Consider the following 26791-nt stretch of genomic DNA (forward strand, 5'->3'; position numbering starts at 1 on the left):
CTAGTATAGGTCTCTAATTGAGAGTGCCTAGAATTAATCAGGATGTACCTTGAGTTTAGAATAGCGTTTATCGCTTGTCGTTAGTTAGCTAATCCTTTCCACAGCACGCTTATGCATTTAAGCCTATCCTAGTACCTTAGCTCACTCACTTAATCATGTTAATTAAAGGCTAGTTATTACATAGCTAATCTACTAATATAGTCCAAGAGTTTCTCCTACTATACTTCGGAATATTCCTTTTGGATCAAATTTCTCTCTTACACTCTTGAATCTTCTGAGGTGTTCTGAATCGATCTTGTTGTTTGCCATCGTCAGATTGAAGATATCTCTTGTATTCTTAGTCCAGTGTGGTCGACATGGAAATCGTTCGATTAGGCCTTTCGCCAGCCTGTCATAGAAACCCTCGTTAAACCTTTTGCCATCACCCCAGTTAGGTTTGAAAGTTGGAAAGTCGAACATCATAGCGCCTTTTGTCCAGTCTGCACCGTCCTCAGTGCCAGTGGAGACTTGTCCAAGTAAGTCATTGTAAGGCTTGCCGAACTTGATATTTATACCAGAACGATACGTGGATGTCATCACAATCCCTTTCTTGAGTTCGTTGTCGAATGCCTCTCGCACATGCTTAAGCACATCATTTGCCATTGTGACCGGGAACGCAAGCTCAAGAGTCAAACCTCGAATTCCAAGGTCCCATTGTGTTCCGTAACCAGGATAGAGTCCGCCGATCAACACGTCATAGTTCCAGCCGTATACCGGCCAAGTTAAGATTGGTTTGTCTGTTCTCTTATCACGGAAGTTCGGTGGTGACCATAATGCAAAGAATAATGTCTCAGCAGCCATGTTAGACGTAGGTAGGAACTTGCCTTCTAAATATAAGTAAATGTGCATCATAATTTTGCCCAACACTGACCAGAGTTTAGCAGACCTGCTGCAAAATCAGCTTCAGTCTTTGTGACACTAAAGGTTGATTGAAAGCCTTCTTGATCGGACAACCCTGCCGGAATCGGATCGTAATAACGATGGTGAAACTTGCGCAGATAGGGCCACCACCAAAGGTTTGCAGTTCCGTACGGCGCAATCAGTCCATAGATGTCACCGTTAATTACTTTATTCTCAGCGAGACTAGGCAGTTAGTCAATCCAGTATAGACAATTATCCAGACGGACAACGGAGTACTCACATGTCTTGCTTAGCATAAACCTTGAAATCCGGATAGATCTTGAACTTTACTTTGGCAATGACTCCAAGTAGACCCAGTGAGGTAGATGCAGCAAGCCATTCGTCGCTATCGGACCTCTTGATCACACGAAGGCCGCCATTTCCGTCGATTATGTGCAGCTCCAACGCACCTGCAGCTACCATACTGTCCTCGCGAAGGCTGCTCCGATGGGCACCCATTGCAATACTCCCTGCCAATGTTATGTTCCAGTTCACTAGTGTATAACCCATGCTTGCGTTGTTCAGATGAAGATACTCAGCAAGCTGGAAAAATGTAACGCCTGCCTCAATCATCACGGAACCATCTTGTGCCCCGACCGGAAGGTCGAATTCGCTGATGCGGTTGAGCTGTTCGGTCCGGACAATCACAGTCGATGGATCATCAGAACACATGGTATCATACCACATGTGGCCTTTACCTGACGCTCTGATAGGTGTGCCATTGCTAGCAGCTGTGCGGACAATATCAATTGTCTCCTCTACGGTGTTTGGATCGTAGACTTTTGCGACTTCGCGACACGCAGGGAAACCTGGACCGTCGAAGGTATTGAAAGGGTCAGAAAAGACAATTGTTGAAAACAACGAAGCAAGGAGTGCAAATCGAGCTTGAGGCATGATTATGCTGGTGAAAAGCCCCCACTGTTTTTTACTCTTCGATTGTTTCCAGTAAGTGTAAGATGAGTTCAACAGTTTGTCTTATGAGCAAGATATTCTAGCTACTTATAGCACTCATAGCAAGCTGAATCCCGTTTTTTTCATTCATGTGATATTGTAAGCAGCCAGTTGATGCCGAGAAGAGCTTCCTTTTTCACAATGACATACTTAGATAGAAAAGGGCCGCTCAATATCAGATATCATTTAAGTATCTAACGACGGAAATGCACCCAAAATAGGTGTTTAAAGCGAAAAATCTGCGGGAAAACACATGTTTTCGAATACCAAGCAGTATCTACTGCGGGGTAAAAATATTGGTACTCTTGGCATAGAGCTTGGCATAGAAGGTCAAGACGCTCCGTCATTACATAACTGGAATTGTACAAACACGAAGGTTTTTCTTACTACAAAATAGCTTTGGCATTATTCTCTAGAAGAAAGATATCTTTATCACACTACTAGCTGTAGTGTATGAAACTGTATTTAGATATATACTTCTCCTGCCGAAGTTGAGATACACAGCGTTGTAATCACCGCTTTTAAAGACGAATTCTTCGTAGGGTTGTTCAGTGAAAAAAACGAGGCTGCCTCTAGATGCAGCTTGGCCATTATGATAGCACTTTATGGAATTCCTTAAGGTATCAGCAGATTGTTCAGGTGTCGGTGCGGGCTGATTACCAAATCATCCGCCAGATCCGCCATCTGGTGAACCCGGGTCATACGGTATGCCGGGTTCGGCATCCTCTAATAGATTGACTGGTATGCACATTTCGTTCGTCTAGTTCTCATGAACCTCTTCTTCTTGAGGCTCTTCGCCGCCACCGCCGCCAATCGGACACTGAAGGGAGTCAGATAGCTCAAGGTGTTGTGCAAGAGGATTCGATGCAGTTTTTACAGTTGGGCTTGCTGCATGCGTTGCAATCTTTTCCTTTACAAGTCGTTCACGTGGGGCCTTTACACCCGAAGTAATTGGCACCACTGCTGATGTTGTAGACAGGACCACGGCAACTGAAACAGTCGAGGTCCAGACATTTAATGCAGTCAACACCAGCACACATTTTACAGAGCAGGCCTAGTTTGCATCCACCGCCACCGCTGTCTGGGTCGCAATCGTCACCTTTGAGACCTTCGTCACTACCATCGGTGTTATCTTCAATGTAGGGCGGACAAAGCATGGCCGCATTAGTGTAAGGGCAAGGCGTGTGGAGTAGGGAGTAGTTGTAGGTCACCGGGGGAGCCCAGAAATGAACGCGATGTCTCCAATGCTAGAGGTGTATTCAGGTGGAAATGAAAGTGAAGATCCGGATGCGCAGGTTATTATGGTTTTGCCAGCAGGATCTACAACAGTAAAATCCGGCCATACTGGTGTAGTATACAGTGTAAGGATAGTGATGACTGTTGCAGGTACATTGGGATTTGTAGTTTGTCTGCTTCCACATTCGACGACCAGCGTAGAAATACAAATGACTGCGACCACCACTGGCGGTTGTGTAACAGTGGTGGTAAAGCCGGGCTCTGTCACGGTGACAGGAGGGCACTGCTGGGTGGTCGTGACCTTTGTATACGGCGGTAGGACTACCGTGCAAGGAAACTCACATGTTATCGTAGGTTCTTCAGTGTTCCAAATTTAAGGACCAACCTTGGACGCATAATTTCAGCACAACTTCGAAGCCAAAGAGTATAATGGGTGAAACTTACCTAGACGAGCTCTGAACCTCCGCCACCGCCAGCACTTGCGTCAAAACCGATGGACCAGATCGTTGTACCACCAAGACACATGGAGTTAGCAAAATCCTCCTTCATCGCGATGGTTTCGACATCATCATAGCCAACCCAGCTGTCGCCAGCATAGTTCATGTACTTTACCATTACAGTCCTGTTTAGACACAGTGTGGTACCGTTATTGACCATGTCCCTGATTTCTCGATTAGACAAGACTCCTTCGAATGCCGTACGCTCTCCAGCTGCCGCTAGTCTAGCGAATTTTCATTGGTTCATCGTAACGCAAGATGCATTAGCAATCTTGTACGTACGACCATAGTATACCGAACCCATATTGATCTTTACAGGGTTTACGTTATTGCACCAAAAGGGATGACTCCAAAGCTGTTTCTTTGAAATCTATGCAACGCGACATTCGAAGGAAACAAGAATGGAGGTAGTAACTGGGTCGAATGACCATACGATCATAATTTGTGACAGGGATGTCGGTGGGAAACAACTTGCCAATTTGAAATCCTCCAAACAAATCCAACAGGATCAGCCATCTCATGTTTGGGAATCAAAACGCTGCATGGAGGGTGGTTTCATGAACACAATATGAGGAGTGCATTTCTAGTAATCTATGAAGAGCTTTCGATCAGCAAGAGACGTGTTGAAAGAAACTACGGTATCTGACCAACTGAACCGACCACACCAGGAGAAATCAACGCGGCATTCTAGTGCAAACGATTGTCAGGAGGGCTGAATATTGCGGCACGATACATGATGGAGCTCAAAAGATCAAGGGGAGACCTGCAATCATGATAGAACAAAGCTGGAATCTAATCGCTGCTAAAGGATTGATTAAAGAAGGTCCCTATCTACGTACGAAAGAAAATCGCTCTATATACCCACGATCTAATCACGTGATACAACACCACAATATATTGAGAACATATCGCTGGGTGTTGTGGAAGCATTTCGTGAGTCTTACATAAAGTTGCAATATAATAATTCTTCTACACGCGTAAAATAGAAAGTAAAAACGCTATAGAAAGCGCCCAGGAAATGGCTGAAGGTAGTTTTTAGCTTTTCAGAGATGGTTTATAGCATTGAAATCTAGCGACCTATCTCGAATAAGTCTTTCAATAAGTAGACACAGCATAGGATTGGATCCCCAAATGCAGTATCTAACTTCTCAACCTCTTTATCGATCTTCTCCTCCAGAGCCCGCAAGAAAGAGCGTGTCGCATCCATCGCGCTAGAAGCGTGCATTCGATCAAGTATCTGCTGCTTCGCATGTTCAGGGAGTTTCTGGTTAGGTCGGCGGCTCAGCTTCAGAATACCAACAACTTCATCTTTGCATTCTGGAAGCAAGTCAAAAAGTTGGATCAGAGGATAGGAAAATTCCCCTTCATCGAAGTTTTCACAAGAGCCTTTCTGTTTTCCGTATTCAACAGAGCAAAGGTTCATGTAGTCATCACGGATCTGAAAGAAATGACCGAAAAGAAGGACGATAGTATCCAAGCCCAGGTTTGAGGGGTAGCTCACAGTGTTCTCTGATTTGGCAAGCTGAAGCAACATGCGAAAAAGACCACCGGTTTTACAATCGACCATATGGAGATACTCGGAGATGCTCGGACACATCATTGTATGCTTCCAGTACAAGTCCAAGGTTTGCCCCTGATACATGCGTTCAAGACCGTCTAACAATAGAAGGACTGCAACTTCGTTCTTCAACCCAGAAGCTTCCCGGACCGCACGTACGAACATAAAGTTGTCGCTATTGATAGCTTGTACTTATCCAAAGACAAGATGAGTTGCCGTTTATCCGCAGCGCAGATCCGAATCGTCCTCAATGTCATCCAGTATCAAGGATGCATTGTGAAGGTCGGCTACGATTTTTTAATGACATGCATAGGATTTTCGGGAACCTCCAGCCACAAGTTAAAAGCCTCAACTAGCATTGACCGTACACCATTTGGAGGTATGAGGCGATGTATTTGATTGGCCTCATCAACACCCTGTCATTCTCGTTCTGAGTAGGGTTCTGATTAGATGTGCCTCCGAGTTCAATAATTTGATTGAGTCCTTCGGAACCAATGTTCTTATCAATCTCGAACTCATTCACAAGGTCTGGGGTAGTCAAAGAAGTCGAGGCTGTAGAGCATTGATCGGAAGAGTTGTCTTCAAACTCGATTGTGTTATGAGTGCATGACTGGGCACCGTCTTGTGTAAGTGGAGTGTTCTGCGCTTGTTCACGATGCTCTTTCCAGCCATGGTGGCATGCACGTGACGACGCCCAATAGTGCATACCTCTCATGATGGAGCCGGCTAATTCGATCCATCTTCGGAGTTCCAATGACAAATTTGGATGCTCTTGGTAAAATTCCACTTTATATTGCACATATTCGCACTCCAGACCAATGAGACGTTCTTTCAGCCACTCTTTCGCAGTCGCTTGATCAAGATTCAATATTCGCATTGCAACATCCACACTGTTATTGATGCGGTTTCCGTTGGTAAGGTGGTCGGAAAGCTCCCTTTCCCAGCTCCAGTAGTCGTTGGTCAAGCAGATGCCCTCCTCGATAGGTTCCAAAACATGCTGTACAAGATCATGTTCTTGGGCAGCTGGTTCATAGCCCATAGAAAAGGACAGCATCGGCCAGAATGCACTGTCAAACCGTTAGTGGTCAGTCACCTGTTGTTTATGCTGTAGATTTGTTCTTGCTTACCCCATCCAAATTTTTGGCTGCTGTATTTCGTATGCTCTTGCAAGCTAGAGAAGCCTTCCTCAGGTCTTGGTTTCTCAACAACATCTACCCACTCAGTACGATACTTATCCACCATGTATAAGCATCGCTCTCGATCAATGTTCATGCCCTTGAGCATACTCTCTGCAGCCATACATTTCATACCCAAGACTCTATGCCACTGTTGCCCTTGGTTACATGTAGGCTGATGGAAGTTGATAGCTGCTGCGAAGGCACCATGTTTCACCCAAGCTTGTTTTTCTTCGGCAGCTTCAGTGTGCTCTAGAAAATTATTAGTGCCGAATAGGGTTAGTGACGAAAAAGCGGCCATACCGTCTTAGAGGAGTCCAAGATCACCCCAGTACGCAGCTACATCCAATCTGTCTTGCGGGGATTCGATAAAGGTGAACGAATACATGTTACTTAAACTACTACAAGCGTTCAGAGTGAGAAACCCTTGGCCATCACCAATGTAATTTGCCCAATCCTAGGTGATTGCTAATATAGTGAACAGTGTTTCTATATCGATCAAACTAAGACAATTTTACCTTCATGACGCGCTCGATTGCCAGATTTGCCTCATGGTCATAGATAATCCGTCGAACCTCAAGAGTTGTGAATGATCCCGATGCCTTTATGATATCGCTGTGTATTCTCTCAGAGTACCTTCATATATCAATCCGAAGACTATCGTATTTTTCAAGCTATGTGTCATTCTTTGCTCGATTGATACCAGCGCTGTTGGTGAGTTCCGTTATATGGTCTTGAAGTAAGTACATTTTAGTTGAGGTTTGCTGGTTGGAAAGAGGATGGTAGTAGGAGAAGATGATTTGCGATAGGCGAGATTCCCTCTTATTCAGACTGAGCTTTTATGTTTCCCAAGAGATTAGTTTCTAAGATAGATAGGTATAATACGTTTTGTTGCATATCTACCTATGGTGAAGAAGCGGTGTTTGAGCTTGCGCAGCTACCTCTCTTGATAGTCGTAGTTAGGTACCCTGGTTTCAGATACTCAGGTATGTTAGGCATACCTTGCATAGCTAAACACTAAAGACCCATCTAGATCATATTGCGGAAGTTGCCGCAGAAATCTGAAAGATAGCTTAAAATCTAAGCATAGAAATAACTATATTTAGCGTCTGTAAGATTTTAGGCATTGCCATTTCCGGCAACATAACGGCCGCAGTCCCTGCTTCAGTCTAACATCCAAAAAGTACAGTAATGTCCTCTTTGTCTCTTGCAACGTATTACTAGATACCTAAAATATGTTAATTTCATACCCAAGTTATTCCTAGCTCATCTCTCTAGGGTATATAATCTCTTCTATTAGCAGGCCAACCTCGTAACCACGAGCCTGCGCATATGCTTTCTTTATTTGCTCATGTTACACAAATATAAGAGTAGCTCGACGTAAAAATAGGTCTTTATGCATTTCACTTTTATAATTAATTAAAACAACAAGCTAAGCTACTCTGCAGAACAAGGAAGAACTATAGCAAGCTTAATATTAGTAATGGAATATGCGTTCAAATATTAGATAAAGGCTTTAAGCTTAGTGATATCTATGTGTGGCTCTATCATCGATAATAAATAATTCTTCTCTAACATGTGTACACACTGACCTAGGTAATGATTGAAGGCTTGCTACGTTATGATACGCTCCTGTTATAAAAAATGAGGACAACTGAATTTGATGCACTGATGGCACGGAAGCAAATAGACCAGACAATAATGAGAGAAGTTTCTTGATAGTTATGCTACTCAGATAGTATCAAGTCGGCGCTCAACGACTCTAATACGTACCGGTAAACGGTAATCTGCCCATAATGCCGAGCTCTTGCAGTCTCGTTCCCAGATGAAACAATCTGGACTCGTGAACTCAATGTCATGCTTGAACAGCAATTTCGCAGTAGTTAACCGTAGCGACTGCAATGCCATTTCTCTTCCGATACAAACCCTTGGACCAGAAGAAAAGGGCTTGTAAACCTCATGGAGATCGTGCTGGTACTTACCGACGTCCTTGTGCTGCAAGAAACGCTGAAGAAGAAACTTGTCAGGATCGACAAAAGCATTAGGGAGCGCTAGACAGTATACGATCAATGTATACCTGAGTTCCAAAAGGGACCCAGTATCCATCAACCATGGTACCAGGAGAGCGACGGCTCATGAACTTGCCTGCAAGCGGAGGCCATAGTCGTAAAGACTCACTGATGCAAGCGTTCAAATACGGCAATCTTGCGCATTGCTGCGCGTCGATCTCGTTAGAAGCTCGGAAGGCCCTAGTCTAGTTTGATTTAATCTATTAATCGCTTGAACCAGTATTACACATAAAGTGTTGAACCCTGTTTTCGAAACTGTGGAGCTGCAGGTTGTAGACCCAGACCTTGTACGATCGGCATTGAGTCATTGCCAGATCACGTCAGCGCAGAGCTAGTCTTTGCGACGACCAATGCATCCCACAATTGGATTTACATAAGGATCGGAGCTTATATCCGCAAATGCAACAAGACCTCAAACAGCGAAGTTATAAACCGCCCCAGGTTCCATAGGAACACATAGCGGATCCCACCTTTACATTATCCATTTATCCCGGCAGGTGTAACAATGGCCAAAGATCTTGTTCTAATCACTGGTGCTGCCAGCCATGTTGGTTTTGGTACACTCGTTGCTCGCCTTCAACACGACTACTGAACACGTATCGTCCATCGTCGACAAGAACAAATTGACAAACTGAAGCATACAGCAACTCTACAGAAACATCTAGAAGATGTTGAGTTTGTGCTTATTTCAGACTTGCAAGAGCCCAGTGGACTGAAAGAAGCTATCAAGGGCGTAAGCGGTGTTATCCATGTTGCCACACCTATCCCGTTAAAACTTGACAGAGATGTAAGTTAGCTTCTAGAATAGCCTCTCATCATGGTTACTTGGAACTAAGAGAAATAGTGTGACTGACAAAAGCATTTTTACGATTCGGCTAAGAGGGGTACCTTGAATCTGTTTACTGTTGCAGCCAACGAACCAAGCGTGAAACAAATTGTTGTCACTTCTACCTGTGGCATAACTGAATATGCACGCCCCGGTCCAACTGGTAGTAGGTTAAAGTTAGATATGTACCAGACTCAACTCACCAATTGCATCCCTAGACATTATCCCATTACTAGACGCTGAGACAGCGAAGAAGGCGGGTAGTGCATATTTGGCATACCAATAATCAAAGGCTATGGCGTACTATGCGGCACTTAAGTTCATCGAAACCAAAAAGCCTTATTTCGATGTGATACACATGCTGCTGGGTTACGTCCAGGGCGCCAATGAGCTGTACAGCTCGGCTGAAGAAATGGTAGATACAGATCGATGTGGATCCAATAATGGAGTGATATTGACAGCGTGAGGAATTTTGTCGAACATCCCCCGCATAACTGCACAAGTCCATCTCTCTGACGTTGCAAGAGCTTATGTTCTTTTCTTGGAGCCAGAAAACGCGAAGGGTTGTGATAATTTTATCCTAGCTGGGCATAGCGGCCAGAACGTCCCTTGGAAAGAATTTGTTCCCATCATTCGCGAGCGTTTTCCAGACGCGAGGAACGATGATATCCTTATTTCTTTCGATGTTAACAATTCTGAAGCGGCATTCGGCAAATTCCTTGGAAGCGAAGAAATGATTCAAAATGTTGTTAGTCAATATGTAGATCTTCTTGAATCGCAAGACAGTATGCAGTAGATCTTGGGCTCTTTATATATTGAAATTAAGAAATGATAAGTTTGATATCTACTAAAAACTAAGATTTGGCTTTTCGTATACAGAGAATACTGTATAATGAGCAGTAGACATAGTAGGTCCGCCTCTTTTTTCCTTTCTATTATAAACTACTTCTTCCCTTGAACACAAAAACAGTTGGAACACTATATAAGATGATCAGCACTCTCTATACTATGAAAGAAGTGCATTATACACCTAAGGGAGATAGAATCAGAGTACTTACCTGAGGACCGGATGCAACTTGTCCATCCACACCACAACAAGTATCACTAACACAGTGTGGGTCGCCTCCAGGAAGGGCAGCTGGAGCAGCTGTAACAACGGCAAGTAATACAGAGAGTAGTGGAAGAAGTTGGAACTTCATGATAGCGGTTGTTGTTGTTGGTGTTAATGAGAGATTTCTTTGCGTAGGTAGAAAATGATGCCGAAGAGTGAGATATCTATCAGAGGAAGTCACTCTATTTATGTATTTCCTTTTGTTTAAGATTATACAGGGCTTTGTGGGGCGCGTTAGAATGATGTGGATGGGGTGGGCCACCTGGTAGGACATACTAATGATGACTGATTTTGTAGAATGTCGTACACCGGGGTGAAACCGCAATCGCTCATGGAATGTGAACAAGTCGTCTATATCTTTACTATCTGTACATTCTAAACCGAACCGATTATTACCGTTGTCAAGGGTAATGAAACCAACTGGATGGTCCGGGTCTAGCCTTTCATATTGGCAGTAAAATTTGTCGTATGATACAGAGAAGAGCTTTTACTACACAATTAGACTGCCAATGCCGACTATATCGTATTACTCCATCATTCTACATACCACATAGCTGCCGTATCTGTCTCTACATTCAAGCAGCTTGAAATTTAGTATATCCACATTTATCAGCCATCACATTGACTAAGTGTATCCAAGATCATAGCTTAAGATTCTTCAATTAGGTGTATACACACTAGGAAGCACTGGGGCGAACATCTGATACGAAGTGCAAGTGGGCTACGATGATATTTGTTTTTGAAGTTTTAAATCATGAGCACACTGGGTCAACGGTTTGGAGTCTAGAGCGCTGCACCCGCTGAACCCGACGATAATAACAACAAAAAGATGCAGTTGAAGCACGCATGAGAGCGGGCCAAAAGGAATCTATGAACCAATGCCCAGTATGCACCTCTCGCTCCCCGATAATACAATCTAGCTGCCACCGTCCCGCATGCAAAGTCGTCCCTGTCTGCAACACAACTTGCGTAGCATTCGGCGCGCCCACAGGATGCAAGCAATGCTGAACATGCTCCACCGAACGCGAGTACCCCACATTCCAATCTATCGCTCGTAACTATAGAATCTGTTTTCGGGTTATCAACACGTACTCATGAGGAACTTGAGGCCATGAATAGCCTAAGTCAGACAAGAGATGAAGAGCTAGAATTACTTCTGTCCCAGGAGATAGAGTACTCCACCAATGTATGTTGGAATACTGGGGATGAAAATTTAAGTAATTTACGTATATAGTAATCTATATATGTAAATAGGCTTATTGTGGCATCGTGTGATGGAAGAAAGGCACGACCTTAATCACAATGGCTTTCTGAGGCGATCGTGGCAGAGTTACCAAATCTTGTCTCGAGATCGAGTAGCATCGTATCGCACAAGGTTGCCATGTCTGCTATAAGAAGTTGTAGCATATACTTCCTAAATGCAATATGAGATGAGCAGGGTCCGAAACGGCCTTGTTGTATGTTTCTAGCTAGTCATCTTCGCATCTACTGGCTCGCACAGCTGAAGCAGATATAAGTATGTAGCTATGAGTGTTTTGACTGTCACCTTTAATCTAAAAGCTTAGTGCAATTGGCACGTCGGCCTGTAATACACGTAAAGACCAAAACATGGCTTTTTTGTCCTGTTAATCCCAGCAAGATAGATCACGGATCGAATATCCAAACCTCCAAAACTCCATGATTACGATGGTAAACAACTCTCGCCCACATCGAATTAGGGTAGAGATTGGATCAGAGTAGCACGCACCATGCAGTCAATCAGGAAGTTCGTGGACTCCTGAGCATGAAAACACAGCTTAGGGCCGGGGGGGTAAGGCAGAACTATATAGCTTGAGTAACGCTGTTATGAGTGAAACTATGTTTTTCATCGGTCTTTCACCAAGCCAACTCATCTTCGAACCCACAAAACCGGAATTTCCTTACTTCCATCTCCTTCCCCTCCAACATGATACTCGCACGTACGACTTCATAACTATCCCCTTCGTATAACTAGCCTCAACGCATCTTCTTGATCTGTGGACATTACTGGATATACATATCTATCCACTCTTTTCCCGGGACAATTAACCAATGCTCGATATGCACCCACCCATGTCAATATCTTGCCATCTAGTAAAGTTGCAGGTTCAAGGCGGGGAGGCTGAGGTGAGGTAATCGCAAAGAGCCTTGATAGTCGTGATGGCGAGACTAGTGAGCCGTAGAAGAAGTAAGTCACTAGGTACATATCCTCTCGATTGTGATCTTGTTCATTAGGCGAAGCGAGCTTGGATGGAAGATGATGAGGAAGAGTGGGATCACAGCCTAAGGTTGGTAGATTGAGAGGATCTTTATGCGCGATATTGAGTCGAATCTTGGTGAAGTTCCTCGTAGGGTAATGCTCGCCGAGCCAGGAGTGCAATGCATCAATATCGAATTGGGATAGGCGGCAGAAGTGTGCTTCGCCGTCTTCCCCAGTCTCAGTCTCGAGTCGTGGGACGTAAGGAAGTCCCAAGATGTCAGCTACGTCCTGCGAAATTGAAAGAGGATATTCCAGACGAAAGAGATAAACTGCTTGCACTCGTCTACGGCGGTGCGCAGGGTGTTTTCGCGAGGGAAATGTGTTTTTAGTTATAGTAGTAACTATAGATAATAGAAAGCATACTAATACCTCCTACTTAATTTACTAAGTGCTTGTAATACGGAGTCATTAAGCTTATCTAGATAGTCTATTAAGATATCGCAGAAATTAAATAGTCTTAGGCCGCTGTATAGATCTTATTATAAGCTTTAAGTTCTATTAGAGTAGCGCATATTGTTCTTGTGATGCGAGCAAAGATTTTGAACATCAGTAAGAGAAGAAGACGCGACGCGAGTAGCAACAAATCATGGTATGTACTTATATGTAATGAGTTCTTACGTCTCCCAATCATATCAAATATGATTCGCCCTGCACTAATAGGCAACTAAGGTATTATTGTACTGCGCTTCAGCCGTAATAGATATTGGTCACTGACAACACAACGCGAAGTGATGATCTAGGGTATGCATCTCTTCTTGTTGCGTTAAACCATCGTGCAGTATTCCATCATGTATTACTCTTTGCCCTGATGTCGCCGCGATCATGGATGTTGTTCGTGGACGCCTTGAAGCTACCGCTACATGCGCTGAGGGGCGAACGAGCGAAGAGCAGCTACGTACCGCTGCCGCCAACGAAAGATTCACTGGATATGGTACGGCGGTAAAAGGCATGTTGAGACAAGATAACACGCTCAACTCACTCTGTAAACCTCGCTCATTGTGACATAACGTCTTCCTTGGTAAGATATCGTGGTGTACGCCTGTACACAGCAACTCTGTAGTATAATCCTACTTACAGCTATGAGTATGACCTACCTGGGCAAGGAAAGGGTGCTAGGTTGGGCTGGCGAAAGATCACACTTGAATTGTCAATAGTGACTCCTTTGGTTGCGTCAAATAGAAGCTGCCGTCTCAGTGCTATGTAGTTGTCCACAACGCATATTTGGAGTTCAGAGGAATAGCTCAATCAACCACGCGATCGTCGTAAAGATCTTATGCGACGCTGGCTCCGCCGAGTGCTGAACTCGCTAATGAGCTTGGGGCTCATCGCATGACGAAATGAGGCGAAATATTGGTAGGGTCTTACTGTAGTGGCCAGTCAATTGGGCAAATCGAATGTGCTGGTCAACTTGAAGCCCTTTACGAGATTGAGAACGATGTTTGTGATGCTAAGGCATCCGAATCATATATTTGGGTTTGGATAAAACATTAGCTACTTTTTCTCTTTTGGCTCTTGTCTCACTTCTTTCATGCGGCCTACTGCTTTGTCCATGCCACTCAATTTCCTGATGAGGTGCTGAACACCAAAAGGAAGTACACCAAGGACTTGGATATATCTTGAGTAGAGGGGTACTGCAATCTCTCCACTATCGCCCTTCTCAATCATGCGTATAATGTCCTTGCCAATCTCAGCAGGCGTGACAATGGGCGCAAGGAAGTTGCTTGGAGTCTTGAGGTCTGCAAACATCCGTGTGCCCATCTGACCAGGCGTTACAAGGATGGTTTTTATATGCTTGGCGTCGGGGTTCTGCGCAAGTTCAGCGCGCAATGACTGATGGAGCGCCAGGAGTGCTGCTTTGGAGGCAGTGTAGGCGGATAGATTGGCCGCGCCCAGGTGTCCAAGGACAGACGCAACAGTAACAATGGTGCCTCGGCCTTCCTTTAGCATATGTGGTACGAATGTGCGAAGAGTGTTGAAGTGGGCAAGTGTGTTGACGCGGAAGGTCCTGTTTGGTGTATCAGCAGATGTCCATGTTGGCGACGCTTTATGCATACCTCTCCACTTCCTCCGCAGTCGAATCGAGGACCGACTTGGGCTGCATGATGCCTGCATTGTTGATGAGAATGGTTGGGGCCCCGAGCTACGGTTGTCAGTATCTAATGCGATGCGTCCGAGTAGAGAGATGCTTACATCTTCAACAATCTGAGCTGCAGCGGCTTCGACTTGTTTTGCATCGCTAACGTCACACTCATAGTACAGCACGCCCGTATTCTCAGAGACTTCGTCGTCGACCTTCTTGGTGTCGAGAACAGCAATGTTGGCATTGCGCATGCCGTATGTCTCGGCCAAGAGTGCGCCCAATCCTTCGACACCGCCCGTGACTACGATGACCTCTTCAGCCAAATCCACCTCGCGCGGCGGTCCAAAAGCGATGCGGTCGCTAAGCAGGCCGAAGATGCCGATGATCGACATGAGCATAGCCCAGGCAGTAGCGAGGCGCATCTCGAGGTTACCATATGGTGTGTATTGCGCCCGGAGGCACAAGACGACGACCCATGAGACAAACGGATGGAATATCGTGTACCCGAAGACGTACCATATCAGGTCAATGGTAAGGTAGTGATGCCATGGCTCGTCAGGACGGTCGAAGCTCTTCGGGAGCTGGACAGGGATTTCTTTTATTCCGGACGGCATGGCGGGCATGTCGATACAGGAAGCTTGTTGGTGCATCGAGGATGGCGGGGCGCGTACTACGTATTACTGGCGCGTCTTTGGGGCTTGGGCGCGAATCGGACCTCTGCACCGGACCTGCGGTGCAAAAAACTAGCGAGGAAGGAAAAGAAGAAATGAGACAGCGGTAGGAAAAACAATGGCGAAAGGCATGCCAGGGGCCATGGTCTTCTTATTATTCTCCTGTCGTTGATGCTGAGGGTTGCAGTGTTTCATGCCCGCCTCAGGTCGCAGAGCCGCTAGCCCTCACAGTCCCAGGCAAGCCTTGGTACGTACCAATTCTGCCCTGACAAGCGCAGACTTGTTCTCTTCTCGGAGCCTTCTTCGCGTAGTTACGAGTCAGTACCTACGACGTATGCGACACCCATCTTGCGACAACAACTAGAATTGATATATACATTGGACAATGTGCGTAGTTGTTGTGACCGCAATCACCAAGGCGGGCGGCTCCGTTTCGACCACACCGACATTATTGTATCAACCAAAACCCAACGACGCCAACAGTACAAGAAAGAAAATAGTCTGGAAACTCTCAGGGCAGATCCGATATAGACAAATCTTCATCCATGATAGTTATACATTGATTCAGTTATCATAACCAACAAGGAACTGATATCCTCGCTGGATATGTCTAGCGGTTGGCAGCATACTTGGCAGCATTTTCCAAACGATGAACTCGAAAGGCGTTCCACAGACACATGCACAGCTAGTGGAAATATGGACGAGCCTCATAGGGCGTGCTGGCTGGTTGCGAGATAGTCTATGCCACCACGTTTGCACTTGCTTACCTTGGCTATCGATACACGACCTGCCATACCTGCACCTGACAACTTCAATGTCATCCGAGAACCGGGAATGAGGGTTCTTACCAAGACTGCTTCTGATCGCTTTCTGTAATGACGTTTGCCTGGCACATCATGAATACCTGTCCGTTTCTTTATACATCCATCCCTTCACCATCTTACTTTGCCTCTGCTGTCCTAACCAAATCGCGCCCGAGTATTCGCCACATAAGTGGTTTCTACTATCTCGTCAAAATGATTGGGCTTTTCTGTATTACGATGCTCCTCTTAACCCTAGCGCAGGCTCGAGCCATCGTGACCAACAAATGCCAGCATAACGTGTGGATCTGGTCCTTTCCATTCCTCGGTCCTAGTCACACTGAAAACGTCCCTGTCAAGCCTGGAGGCCAATACCGGGAACCCTGGCGTCTCGGATCGATAGATGTCCCTGGTGTAGCAATCAAGATTTCGACGCAATCAGATGGCATCTACACGCTTGTGGACGAAATTGACTTTGGCTATTCAATCAAGAACAAAGATAAGTCCAAGGTTTGGGTTCACTTGACCTCAGTTGATGGAGACTATCTCCGCCATAATCTCACTTTTCATAGCTGCGCCTCCCAGTACAACTCGACTGACGTTGTGGCGCATGAGTGCGATGCAACAGACGAGGTGGAATTGGTCCTATGTGGGACCACTCGCACCATACCCACCAAGGACATTGCGTCTCTTGAGCAGATCCGAGCCTGCTATTGCCCCAATGGCGATGATATCGAGGTACCTGATCGGCTTGAGTACCACGGATCCTTTGAGCAATTCCCAACCGACATTGACGCGGATGAACTCGAGGAACAGCTGCAGAATCCCCGATTCACCACTCCTTGGCACTGCAACAACCACTGGTTTGACCCTTTGACATGCCACAAATTGAGGACCAACGATGAGCCATCAGTAGACGAAAACCCTCTTTATGGAGACGATTCTCCAGTCAGTTATGAGGTACTCATCATCACCAATCCACCAGTCGTTCGCAACTGTCAAGCTAGGGTGATCTACCCAGGAAGACGAACCGCCCATGCATCGCCCACACCACGAGCCACGTCCACGTTTCCGCTCAAAATTCGCGAGCAGCATACGTCGCTGTGCCAGCTGATCGAGAAACACCACCCTGGAGCCATACGAGACTGCCACGAGGAAGTGGTCAAGGCCCATGCTCGCGCTCTCCACCCTCACATGTGCGATCCCAAGTACAAGTTGCTTTTGATAGGCTTTTCTTGCGAACAAGTAGCCAAAAAGCTCGAGGAGCTGTATCCAGATGTCGTGAGCGACACAAAGACGATTGGACAAAGGTACAATGTTGAGCGCAGGGAATGCTTGTCCAACTTTTGCGAGCCAGTAATCCCTGGGGTCGACTGCATCCATGCTGCATACATGTTGAGAGCTACGATTGAATCATTGGGTATGAGCTATACCGACGTGATCAACGAGGACTTGGAAGGATGTGCGCCCACGCCGATGCTTGCTCTTGATGGGCGCCCTGTAATTTATATCTTGAGGCTCTGTGCTGCACTGTATGCGGAATCCGAGTGCGAAGATATTCAGGCTTCGCTCAAACATAATGCCAAGGGCGGGATATACCAGGACATTGAGTTCAGCATTGATGCTACCATCTGTGGCAACTGAGACGAATTTGACTGCCGAGTAGTCACAAAGTGATGGAGGGTTTGGTTCTATAGTGAATAGTGATGGTATGCGTAGTGTATATAGTTTAAAAGGCAACACGAATGCCGACTCGCGTTGATATTTATTTCAAAAGACAAGTAGTGTGTGGATGCAACAGGTTCTCATCTGGGAAAGGAAAATATACTCCGTCCATTCCCAAGTCCAAGACTTGGTAGGGTTCAAGGGGATCGGCAATATACTACAAGTTGCGGGAGGTAGTAGTGCTGGCAGCCCAATCAGTGCAAGGCTGAACTGTTCGTCTCGACAAGGCTTTGCGCTTATATATCAACAGCGATTAACTAGTTACAACTAATCACTACGCCGTATCCAGCAGACTGCATCTCTTGAGATATACAGTACAGTAGAAGACATAGCATGGAATGAAGCACCCCTCTATGACATCACTCTCCTCCAAACTCACCAATATATTTCCATAGGCCACGCATACGATGCCCAAGCCAAAACCCAGAGCCACAGAACATACGTAGGCATAGGCGTAAGTGTGTCCATCTTCGCACACGATGAAACAAACACTGGCGATCCTGTCCCTGTCCTCTCAACTTGGTCTAGTCGCAACCGTCTCGGTCCCACTACAGCAATCCCACCAATCACACAGTTAAACCTGCACCGGTATAATCTCCACGCTAGACCCAAGCGAGTAGAGGGGGGGGAAAAAAGCAAGAAAGATGAAACATGGGGCGCGCGCGAACAGGGCATCCACCGCCAGAGCCCAAGGGTAAAATACTTTAATGTACAAGCAACATGCAGAGTGTCAGATAGCTGAATCCGGATCACCGTTTGATCTGCACCCGGGTTGCGCTCGTACACCCAATAGACCAAAAAAAGGGTAAATTAATTGGCGAAAATAAGTTTCGACTTGTGCGACACCATGTTCTTGGGTATGTAAGTACTTACGCGGTACGATATGTACGGGCTGGGTTGGCGAGACAGATGCAACGCCAGGTAGATGCAGAGGGGGGGCAAGTGTGGGAGGTAAGCGAAAAGATTGGTTTTCTTTGGCTGTCGATAGGGGGGAGTGTGGTTGATTTAGTTAGATGAGCATGCATACTAAATTTTTCTTTCGCTCTTCTTCACAAATCATGTAGAGTAGCAATACGTATGCTGTGCTGCCTTGGTGTATGCCGTGCTTACCGCGGGAATCTTCGACATTGGTATCGCGGGCTACGTGTCAGCTTAGTTCCGGTCTCAAATATCACCTACATCCCGCACTTCATTGGTTTTTCCGCAACGGGTCTGGGACGCAAGGCCAAGAGACAAAAAAGCGGCAGACGTAGATCATTCAATCAAACAGTAGGCAGGTAGACTTGGTACATGTAATAGGGTATAGTCTGTCAGCCCAATGTGGCTGCGCAAGCGGAGATGGACGAAGAAAAGGTAAGTGGGACATGATGAGAAAAAAAAAATGCCCGAGTCGCATCACGAGGCAGATACGAGAGGATGACATAGTAGTATATGTGCTTGCGGACAGATATTCGGGTCATCTACTACTATACTATGGAAATAAGCTATACCCCCCATATGCTACTGAGACACGCCTGCGGCCCGGTCGGTCATCGGTCAATCTTTATAACAATCCTGATGCTGTAGGCAAGAGTATATTCTTCCATATCATAGCCCTCTCGTGTGTGTGATTAGTTAAGACGGAAAAAAATGGAGGACGGACACGGCATGTCCCTTTTTTTTTGTTTGCCGCGGCCTAAATGTGGCATGTCCCTCGGCCATGTGTGTGAGTCGGGTTTGATAATGGATCTACAAGGGGTCTCAGCGTCTTATTGATCCCACGTCCTCTTTGGAACTTTGGCACACAGGTCGCGTAATGTAGATGAGTCGCGCATGGCCAAATGCAACAGTCGTTCCCGCTAGGTGGATAAAACGCCCTAGTAGTCGTGCGGTGCGATAGATAGCCGTTGCAGTCCTAGCGCGCCCCGTCAGATGCAATCTACCGAGATTGAAAGGCAGAGCAAAGGGCGTCATGCTGTTTTATTTTTCGGAGACCCAGGCCGTTTGGTGCACCGCCAAGCCAAAAGAAGATGCAAAAGTCAGAAGTGGAGTGATTCGAAATATGTTTAATGATTTTTTCATTACTCGCGCCACCTGCCAAACGAGGACAGACAGCGGAGCGAACCTTGAACTAGTAGCCGTATGTCGGTGCTCCGACAAACTATTGATGATGTGATGAGGATGATAATTTCCAACGCCGATTCCATGCTGTGTTATGCAAATGCTGAGAAATGAACGCCTTGCAATGCAACTGGTGACGAGATGGGCGAAGAAATGTCCCATCCAGTGAGCATTTTTCGTCAGATCATGTCAGCCGTATAACACCCGTTGAGACTCCCTTTGGTGAAACCAAGCGCAAAGCTAAAAGAAAGAGAAAAAAAAGTAAAACACAAAGAAGGAAACATGACAAGGTTGTGGTAAGCGACAGTGTGTGTGTGTGTGTGTGTGCAAGATAGCGAATCAAATTAATACGTGACCTGACGGCCGGCATATGCGCCCGTCTGGCCGAACATCCGGCTGAAGATGCCGCCCGCCGACGTCTTGACCTTCTTGGAAGGCTGGTGCTCGTACAGTGGGAGAGCATGCTGCTGCTTGGGAGCTGCGTACGGGATAGGGCCATTGATATATACAACATTGGCACCCTGGTCCGCGTCGTAGCGGTGGAGAACAGCCTCTGATGGCTCCTCGTGGAAGCTGGAAGGCGACTCCGATGAGACTGAGGCCGAGGAGCTTCGGGTGGGTGGTGATAGCGAGGGTGTGCGCGAGGGTGCGCGGGATGATGGGACGTATTGCATGCGATGCCTCTGAGTACGGGAAGCGTGTGAAGACATGGATGAGTTTGATGGGTAGGTGTGGACTGAGCGCGAGAGGTTCTCAGTGGTGAGCTGGTACTGCTTACGGGCAAGCTCCTTCTCCTTTTCGGCAAGCCTGGCCTTCTCGGCCTGGCGTGATTGCCAGACACGGATGGGGGCTAGGAAGGGCTCGAGGTGGTAGTAGAGATCGTCCGTGTTGATGCGGAGGTCCCAGTCGAGGAGGAAGAGCAACTGCTTCTCCATGAGGTTGACCTCAGTGATGGAGAAGCCGAAGTTGTCGTAGCCGCGAACAGAGGAGTACTTTGCCCAGTGCTTGTTCTTGGGCGATGAGTCGTTGAGGTTCTTAGCCGCAAGAATGAGCGAGGCGAGGAAGATGCGGTGGACAGTGCAGCGCATGCCCTTTGCAACTGGGGGGAGGCGTGACCGTAACCGGCTGAGGTAGATGAGGGAAGACATGAGGGTGGCAGTCTGGACATGTGACCTCTCGACAATGGAAGTGATGAACTCTTCGACGGATGGAAGGGCCGGTTCCCGGGGGTGAGAGGCGATGTGCTGAGGGGGCGAGGCTGGTGGTGTGGGTGGGAGGTTCTTGTTGACGCATGGCTCGCAGCGGATGACTTGAGTGGCCTTTTGAGCAAGATATGAGATCATGTCACTTGACACTGGGAGTTGGATGAAGTGGTCCAAGGCCGCCTGGTTCTCGGCAGCAAGATTTGGTGAGTAAGGCATGGTGAAGTTGTGTGGTGGTGGTGGTGGTGGTGGTGGTGGTGATGTTTTTAGAAGTGAATGTGGTTCCGGTCTGAAGAGTGGGTAAGCGGGTGTCCAAGGCTGATTGTGCTGTGGCTTGGTGGCAGCACGACAACAAGGTTGAATTGGCAAGGCAGCAGAAATATTAGAGCAACGGAAAAGTCCGAGTCCAGTCGGAAGACGAAGGGTAGTCGAGACGGGGGGAGAAGTTTTTTTGGTGTTGTGGAGAGAAGGTGTGGATGGCGCTGCCAATAAGGGAGTTGGGGTGGTGGTAGTGGTGGTGGTGGCGTTTAGTAGTAGGGGGAAGGAAGGCGAGGGGTCACTGCCGGAGTGGACGAGGCACCTGCACCGCTGGGATGGCAGGGTCGGAGGTGGGAAAAGAAAAAAAGGGAGGGAAGAAGGGAAGTTGGTGACTGACAGTGTGTGTGAAGGAGTGTTTCCGAGCGCCGGCGAGCGTGATACTTAATAGCAGCAGGCCCCTGGGGTGGTGGTGCAGATGGGATGCTAAACTGAGAGGCAATCCTACGGGCCTATGGGCGTTGTGGTTCGGCGGCTGGCGGTGGCAGCCAATCGAGTGGGTAGCGCGCGACGCTGGGGCGGCGGCCAGCGGCTGTATGGCCGGTTCGGGGGGGTTGCAAGATTGCGAGTGGTGCTGAGGGCACGAGGGCAGGAATGCACAGTGTTTCAAGTGCAAGCCAATGGTTTGCCAGCAGGGCAGGGCGCGGTAGGCGACAGGGAGCGACGGCCAATCAAGGCGTGTTGCGAGTCGCGTTTCGAAGGGCGGGCGACAATGTTTGAGGACAGGGAGGGGAGATTGAATGGGTGTGGTGTAGTGTAGTGTAGTGTAGTGTAGTGTAGTAATAGTAGCGATAGAGACGACTGCAACTGACGACTGCGCTGCAGGCCAGGGCGTTCAAGACGTTGCAGTTGTGCAGCCGGCCGGCGTCGTCAACAATTATGTATCTGCAGACACGGCGGGGACTAGACGGGCCTGCTGGCAGCGCACCTGGGTCACGTTCCCAGCCTGGTAGACGGTGCTTGAGGCGGTGAGGCGTGTTAGAGTGGAGCCGGATGGGCGTGGTGGATGAATAGCAGGCGACCACGCAGTAGCAGTAGCAGCATAGAGTACAGTGACGCACACGAGCCCGGCCGTAGCAGCACCAGCACGCCCAAAGCAGGGCGACGGGCCCGTTTCCCAGCCTCGTGCGCCCGGGATACTCTGGCCACGGGGCGGCGGCCTCTGCGTGGGAAAAGCATCTTCGGTGTGTGTGTGTGTGTATGTGCGTGTGCTGCTGCTGGGCCTCGACTCCAGCGTACTTACTCACTACGACGCGTAGCAATGCGTCGTGGATTGGGCGGCGGAGCAGAACCAGCAAAAAAGGCAGAGAAGCTTTCGCTACGCCTGCCGGCACTATGCTACCCTAGGAAGGCCTCGTATCTACTTAGTCTATGCCTGGCTTCATCCAGCAAAACCATGTCTGCAGTCAAACGATATGGCCCTGTAGCATGAACACTCCAGTCCAGTCCAGTCCAGTCCAGTCCAGTCCAGTTCATCTACAAACATACGCCGGGCCACTGCAATGACGAAGTGACCGTGAATGATTAAACAAAAAGAAGCACGCCCACACCCACACCCATACCCATACCACCACGCCCTCTGCCCAATGTTGCATGTGCGCCAAGGCCCGCGGGCGATCAGCAGCAGTTTCTGCCATCTGTCACCCCGTCGCATGACAGCGTGTCCATCCGACCTCTCTCGCGACGGCCAGATGGTGCTCTACGCTCCGCCAGCTCCACCACCGACGGCCCATGGATCCCTTGGATCGCTGTCATGCGCTACTTGCCTGGCTCCGATATGCCCTCGGGATTGGCTCATGCGCATTGCAAACACCCATCTATTTGTTTCAACACGTCTGTTTTGCATTGCTCTCCACAAATCGCCATGCTGCCGCCACATGCCAGCGTGCACCCAGTCCAGCCCTGCTGCGGTGGGTAATGGAGCCTGATGCTCATTGTACTGCTACATGCTACTCCTACCGCGACTCCGTACCATCCTAACCATTCCATCTCTACAAGGCCCAGACCCTTTTTTTTCTGCCAACGGTAGCGAGAGCCTCAACAGCCGCTGCACCGCCTCAGCCACCCCGGCCGGCCAATCACCGTCCGACAAAGCCACCGATATAAATGTACATAATGCCCATGTCCAATCAATGCTCATGCAACTTGGTCTAAATTGCATCCATCTGCCTCGGGCACTGGTCCTACCGGAGATGCTGCTGTTCTTTGTCAAACCATGTTACCAAGCACCACGTGCATCGGCTTGCCCTGGCCGCCTGTTACTCGACGCATGAACATTTTGCTCCCAAGCCGGGCGCCAGATGAGGCTCTTTGCATGCTAGTCGCCCGCCGGCTGCTATAACGGGATGCTGGTTCGTGCGAGCCGCCCACCCCACGAAGCGCTCGCGTCACCCACCCCCAAACCCCAAAAATGGCATCTCTATCTTGGTCGTCGGATCTCGTCGCCTCCGCTTGAACTGCCCTTCCCCAATTTCGTCGTCTTTGCTTACATACGCCCCAGGGCTGCTACTATTCACGGTACGCCTATACGCTCGACTCTAACCCAGACCCCGCATTCACCATTGCACCATGGCGCAGGCCCCCCACCACACCCATCATGTTTCATCCAGTCCCGACCACACCCAACCGATAGGCCACGGCTAGGTGTAAACGTCCCAACGCATCCCAAAAACATACTAGCCATAGCTTCTTGGCTTCTTGCCATTCGCCTTCCATGCATTACCTTCTACCTTCTGGACCGCGCCCCCTCCCAAAAAGGGCCCGATTCTATCTAGTAGCTTGTTGGCCTGCTTGTCGGCCGGCAAACCTTTCATGCATAAAGCAGGAGTTACATGCTTCATGTCACGGTACTCGTACGGCAAATGCAGTTGGACTGGCTTTTGCGGCCATCCAACTACAGGCACGCACGCAGAATCGACGTGTTCGCCCCAGTTCGAGTCATAGCCGGCTGCCAACGCGCTCCATATATCGTCATGCCCTTCCTTCCCAATGCACGCCACCGTGTACGTACATGGTCCCGAAACAGACAGTTGGCTGCCTGATAGCTCCCGCGCCTTGTTTCAATCTTCATGTACAGTGACATGTCCAAAGCTACTGCTTTCACGACGACGACGACGACGACGCAGAACAAAACCCTCTCGGCACGTTCCAGACAAGTCATGTGGTAGTAACGCAAATCAGTGTAGCCACACTAGACTCGTCACATCGTCTTCTGCTCTATCGAAAGTTTAGTGTACCAAACTACGTCTCCGTCACAATTCTCGGTAAGACAACGGCATGGCTGGAATAAGAAAAAGTGGGTACGCTTGGCAGGAACAAGAGCATGTTCGTCAATGTCAACTACAGCATGCCCGGCTTCATTACTATGCTGGTCCTCTGTAGACCACAGCACAGCTAACTTCGAGAAACCTCGTACTTAGTTTTTTTCTTCATGATAAGCTGTACCAATTACTGTCTAGAAAATCTACACTCAACACCTATTCAATACAGCAGTAAACAAGACAGCAAACCATGCTCATCTCTTAACCCTGCCATGAACTAACTCAATGTCACCACCATCACCACCACCACCATCCCAATTAATCATCCAATCATCGGATTTCCCCATTCTGTTCAACTCCAAAATTACCCTGTCCACCTACTTACTCCATCATCCTGCGCTCAACACGCCCAATCCTCGGCGGTGTCTCATTCATCATGGTCCGGTGCTGTTCCTCGTCGCCATACCGCGCAGCCACATTCGCTTCCTCGCGCCGCATCACCATACCATCCCCATTATTCTCTTGATCACACTGTTCTGGCCGAATCCGCCGATACGTCCGCCCCGTTGCTGCCGCCGTGGCTCGAATGAGTGACGACTGCGTGTATCTGCTCGTAGTCCCACTGCCTTGCTCAAACGAAGCAAGAGCACTTAGAGGACCATCACGCCTTGGTTGCAGGCTGAGAGAGCTAGATCCCGATCGATACATGCGTACAGGCGCGTGGCTTGCAAACTCGGCCCTATACTGGCCCGATGGCTGTCGTGGTGACGACCTCGGTGCTTCGGCCTCGACTACGTGGTGACTCTGCATCTGAAACTCGTGTTGCAGCGGGTGCATGTGCAATGCGCTTGCTGAACGAGAAACATCTCCACCGCGTGGCATACCCGTCGTTGCCGAACCATGCGCCGTGTAATCGCGAGATCGATTGGATGCGTCATGCGGGGCCACGGGCGGCAGCGCACTGTAACGGGATGATGACATCTCACTGCCTCCTATAGCACCAGAGTACGTGGTGTAAGGTGGACTCTGCAAGCGTTGGTATGCCGCTCTGTGCGCCGGCACTCGGCCATAACGGGCTGCATCACCATGATTGACTGGCACTGAAACTGGTGCATTTTCACTCGAGCGTTGTTCCATCCTGAGCGATTGAATTGGCCTGAGAAAGGTGGGTGAATTGCCCCTGGTAGAGAGCGAAGGATGGGCGGGGTTTGCATACGTAGGATAATTGAGCAAGGCATGCTGAGTGTGTACACGACGCTGATAGTGCTCTGCATACGGATCCAGAGGCGATTGCAAATCATGGACGGCAGCAGTGGCAGCTTCGACATGGCCTCCTGAAATCTGCCTTGAGCCATCTGATATTGGTGATGGGGAGGTGGCATCACTCTGCATTCGTGTATATGGCATAGACGGAAGTGGTGAAGGTCCATGTGACCTGGTCCTGACGCCATCCAGCTGGGGAGAAGGAGATGCCCCATCTTGTGAATGCTCACTACTTGGGAACCGCGTATCCGAAGAAAATGACCCATACCAAGAATAGCCGGTATTGGCGCTGGTAGCGTCACTGCCGCGCTCTCTGGGTCTCACGCTTTTATGATCTGATTGTCTCACACCTCCCACAGTGCTTGAGAAATTTCTCGGATCAAGTGTTGAATGGTCATTGCTGGTCAAGCTGTAAGAGTCCCTGTGACATCTGGTGGAATATTCTGGCACTGCTGGTGTCCCGAACACGTCGTCAGATGGAATGCTTGGACATGTGACACTGGACAACGGCATGGCTCCTGATGACAGGCTTCGTGTAATAGCTGGCTGAGGACCACTACTGCGGCGCGGCTCACTATTTGGCAGGCGCTTCTGGGAATGGCAGTACGTCTGTCTCGGAGTCTGAGTCAAGTAGCCATTTGAGCGGAGGGTAGAATTCTTAGAGCTAGGGTTAGTCGGTGATTTGGTGGGGTCTCCTGGAGACACTTGCTGGGCAGGTGAGGCAAGTTTCTGTAC

The 26791-nt window shown here is 48.3% G+C and overlaps 8 protein-coding genes across 8 annotated transcripts; 3 read left to right on the forward strand and 5 right to left on the reverse strand.

Moving 5' to 3' along the window:
• On the reverse strand, positions 1 to 1833 carry COCSADRAFT_156375 (uncharacterized protein; the record flags this gene model as incomplete). The annotated part of the gene is made up of 4 exons (XM_007697469.1): positions 1 to 27; positions 262 to 863; positions 911 to 1122; positions 1181 to 1833. 4 exons carry the CDS (start codon positions 1831 to 1833, stop codon positions 1 to 3), a joined length of 1494 nt encoding a protein of 497 aa, XP_007695659.1.
• A 1737-nt stretch (positions 1834 to 3570) lies between these two features.
• COCSADRAFT_156377 (uncharacterized protein) lies at positions 3571 to 6313 on the reverse strand (the record flags this gene model as incomplete). Its single annotated transcript, XM_007697470.1, has 4 exons — positions 3571 to 3787; positions 4769 to 5356; positions 5550 to 6248; positions 6309 to 6313. The coding sequence occupies 4 exons, from the start codon at positions 6311 to 6313 to the stop codon at positions 3571 to 3573; spliced, it is 1509 nt and encodes a 502-aa protein (XP_007695660.1).
• Positions 6314 to 8930: 2617 nt separating this feature from the next.
• Positions 8931 to 10047, forward strand: COCSADRAFT_22397 (uncharacterized protein; the record flags this gene model as incomplete). Its single annotated transcript, XM_007697164.1, has 4 exons — positions 8931 to 8982; positions 9070 to 9212; positions 9544 to 9713; positions 9777 to 10047. The coding sequence occupies 4 exons, from the start codon at positions 8931 to 8933 to the stop codon at positions 10045 to 10047; spliced, it is 636 nt and encodes a 211-aa protein (XP_007695354.1).
• A 4047-nt stretch (positions 10048 to 14094) lies between these two features.
• Positions 14095 to 15566, reverse strand: COCSADRAFT_132964 (uncharacterized protein). Its single transcript, XM_007697471.1, has 3 exons — positions 14831 to 15566; positions 14695 to 14780; positions 14095 to 14645 (listed from the first exon to the last, which is right to left on the reverse strand). The coding sequence occupies exons 1-3, from the start codon at positions 15368 to 15370 to the stop codon at positions 14132 to 14134; spliced, it is 1140 nt and encodes a 379-aa protein (XP_007695661.1). The 5' UTR covers positions 15371 to 15566; the 3' UTR covers positions 14095 to 14131.
• An 841-nt stretch (positions 15567 to 16407) lies between these two features.
• On the forward strand, positions 16408 to 17835 carry COCSADRAFT_177834 (uncharacterized protein; the record flags this gene model as incomplete). The annotated part of the gene is made up of 1 exon (XM_007697472.1): positions 16408 to 17835. The coding sequence occupies one exon, from the start codon at positions 16408 to 16410 to the stop codon at positions 17833 to 17835; it is 1428 nt and encodes a 475-aa protein (XP_007695662.1).
• A 2434-nt stretch (positions 17836 to 20269) lies between these two features.
• COCSADRAFT_266589 (uncharacterized protein) lies at positions 20270 to 21895 on the reverse strand. The gene is made up of 2 exons (XM_007697473.1): positions 21874 to 21895; positions 20270 to 21507 (listed from the first exon to the last, which is right to left on the reverse strand). The coding sequence occupies exon 2, from the start codon at positions 21435 to 21437 to the stop codon at positions 20361 to 20363; it is 1077 nt and encodes a 358-aa protein (XP_007695663.1). The 5' UTR covers positions 21438 to 21507; positions 21874 to 21895; the 3' UTR covers positions 20270 to 20360.
• Positions 21896 to 23226: 1331 nt separating this feature from the next.
• COCSADRAFT_266600 (uncharacterized protein) lies at positions 23227 to 23537 on the forward strand. The gene has a single exon (XM_007697474.1). It carries the CDS (start codon positions 23265 to 23267, stop codon positions 23511 to 23513), a length of 249 nt encoding a protein of 82 aa, XP_007695664.1. The 5' UTR covers positions 23227 to 23264; the 3' UTR covers positions 23514 to 23537.
• A 1423-nt stretch (positions 23538 to 24960) lies between these two features.
• On the reverse strand, positions 24961 to 26639 carry COCSADRAFT_32871 (uncharacterized protein). Its single transcript, XM_007697201.1, has one exon. The coding sequence runs from the start codon at positions 26567 to 26569 to the stop codon at positions 25175 to 25177; it is 1395 nt and encodes a 464-aa protein (XP_007695391.1). The 5' UTR covers positions 26570 to 26639; the 3' UTR covers positions 24961 to 25174.
• Between the last annotated feature and the right edge of the window lie 152 nt (positions 26640 to 26791).

The sequence above is a fragment of the Bipolaris sorokiniana genome, assembly GCF_000338995.1.
Source record: "Bipolaris sorokiniana ND90Pr unplaced genomic scaffold COCSAscaffold_2, whole genome shotgun sequence".
Lineage (NCBI taxonomy): Eukaryota > Fungi > Ascomycota > Dothideomycetes > Pleosporales > Pleosporaceae > Bipolaris > Bipolaris sorokiniana.

Bases quoted from the DNA above. Each gene is read 5' to 3' on its own strand.
- COCSADRAFT_132964 (XM_007697471.1), bottom strand. From the start codon at position 15,370: ATGCACCAACAAGCTTCCTGTATCGACATGCCCGCCATGCCGTCCGGA. The intron at 14,781-14,830 runs GTAAGCATCTCT...TGACAACCGTAG, and splicing joins CAGCTCAGATTGTTGAAGAT to CTCGGGGCCCCAACCATTCT. The intron at 14,646-14,694 runs GTATGCATAAAG...TACACCAAACAG, and splicing joins ACTGCGGAGGAAGTGGAGAG to GACCTTCCGCGTCAACACAC.
- COCSADRAFT_266589 (XM_007697473.1), bottom strand. From the start codon at position 21,437: ATGCCTTACTCACCAAATCTTGCTGCCGAGAACCAGGCGGCCTTGGAC.
- COCSADRAFT_266600 (XM_007697474.1), top strand. From the start codon at position 23,265: ATGGATCCCTTGGATCGCTGTCATGCGCTACTTGCCTGGCTCCGATAT.
- COCSADRAFT_32871 (XM_007697201.1), bottom strand. From the start codon at position 26,569: ATGCCGTTGTCCAGTGTCACATGTCCAAGCATTCCATCTGACGACGTG.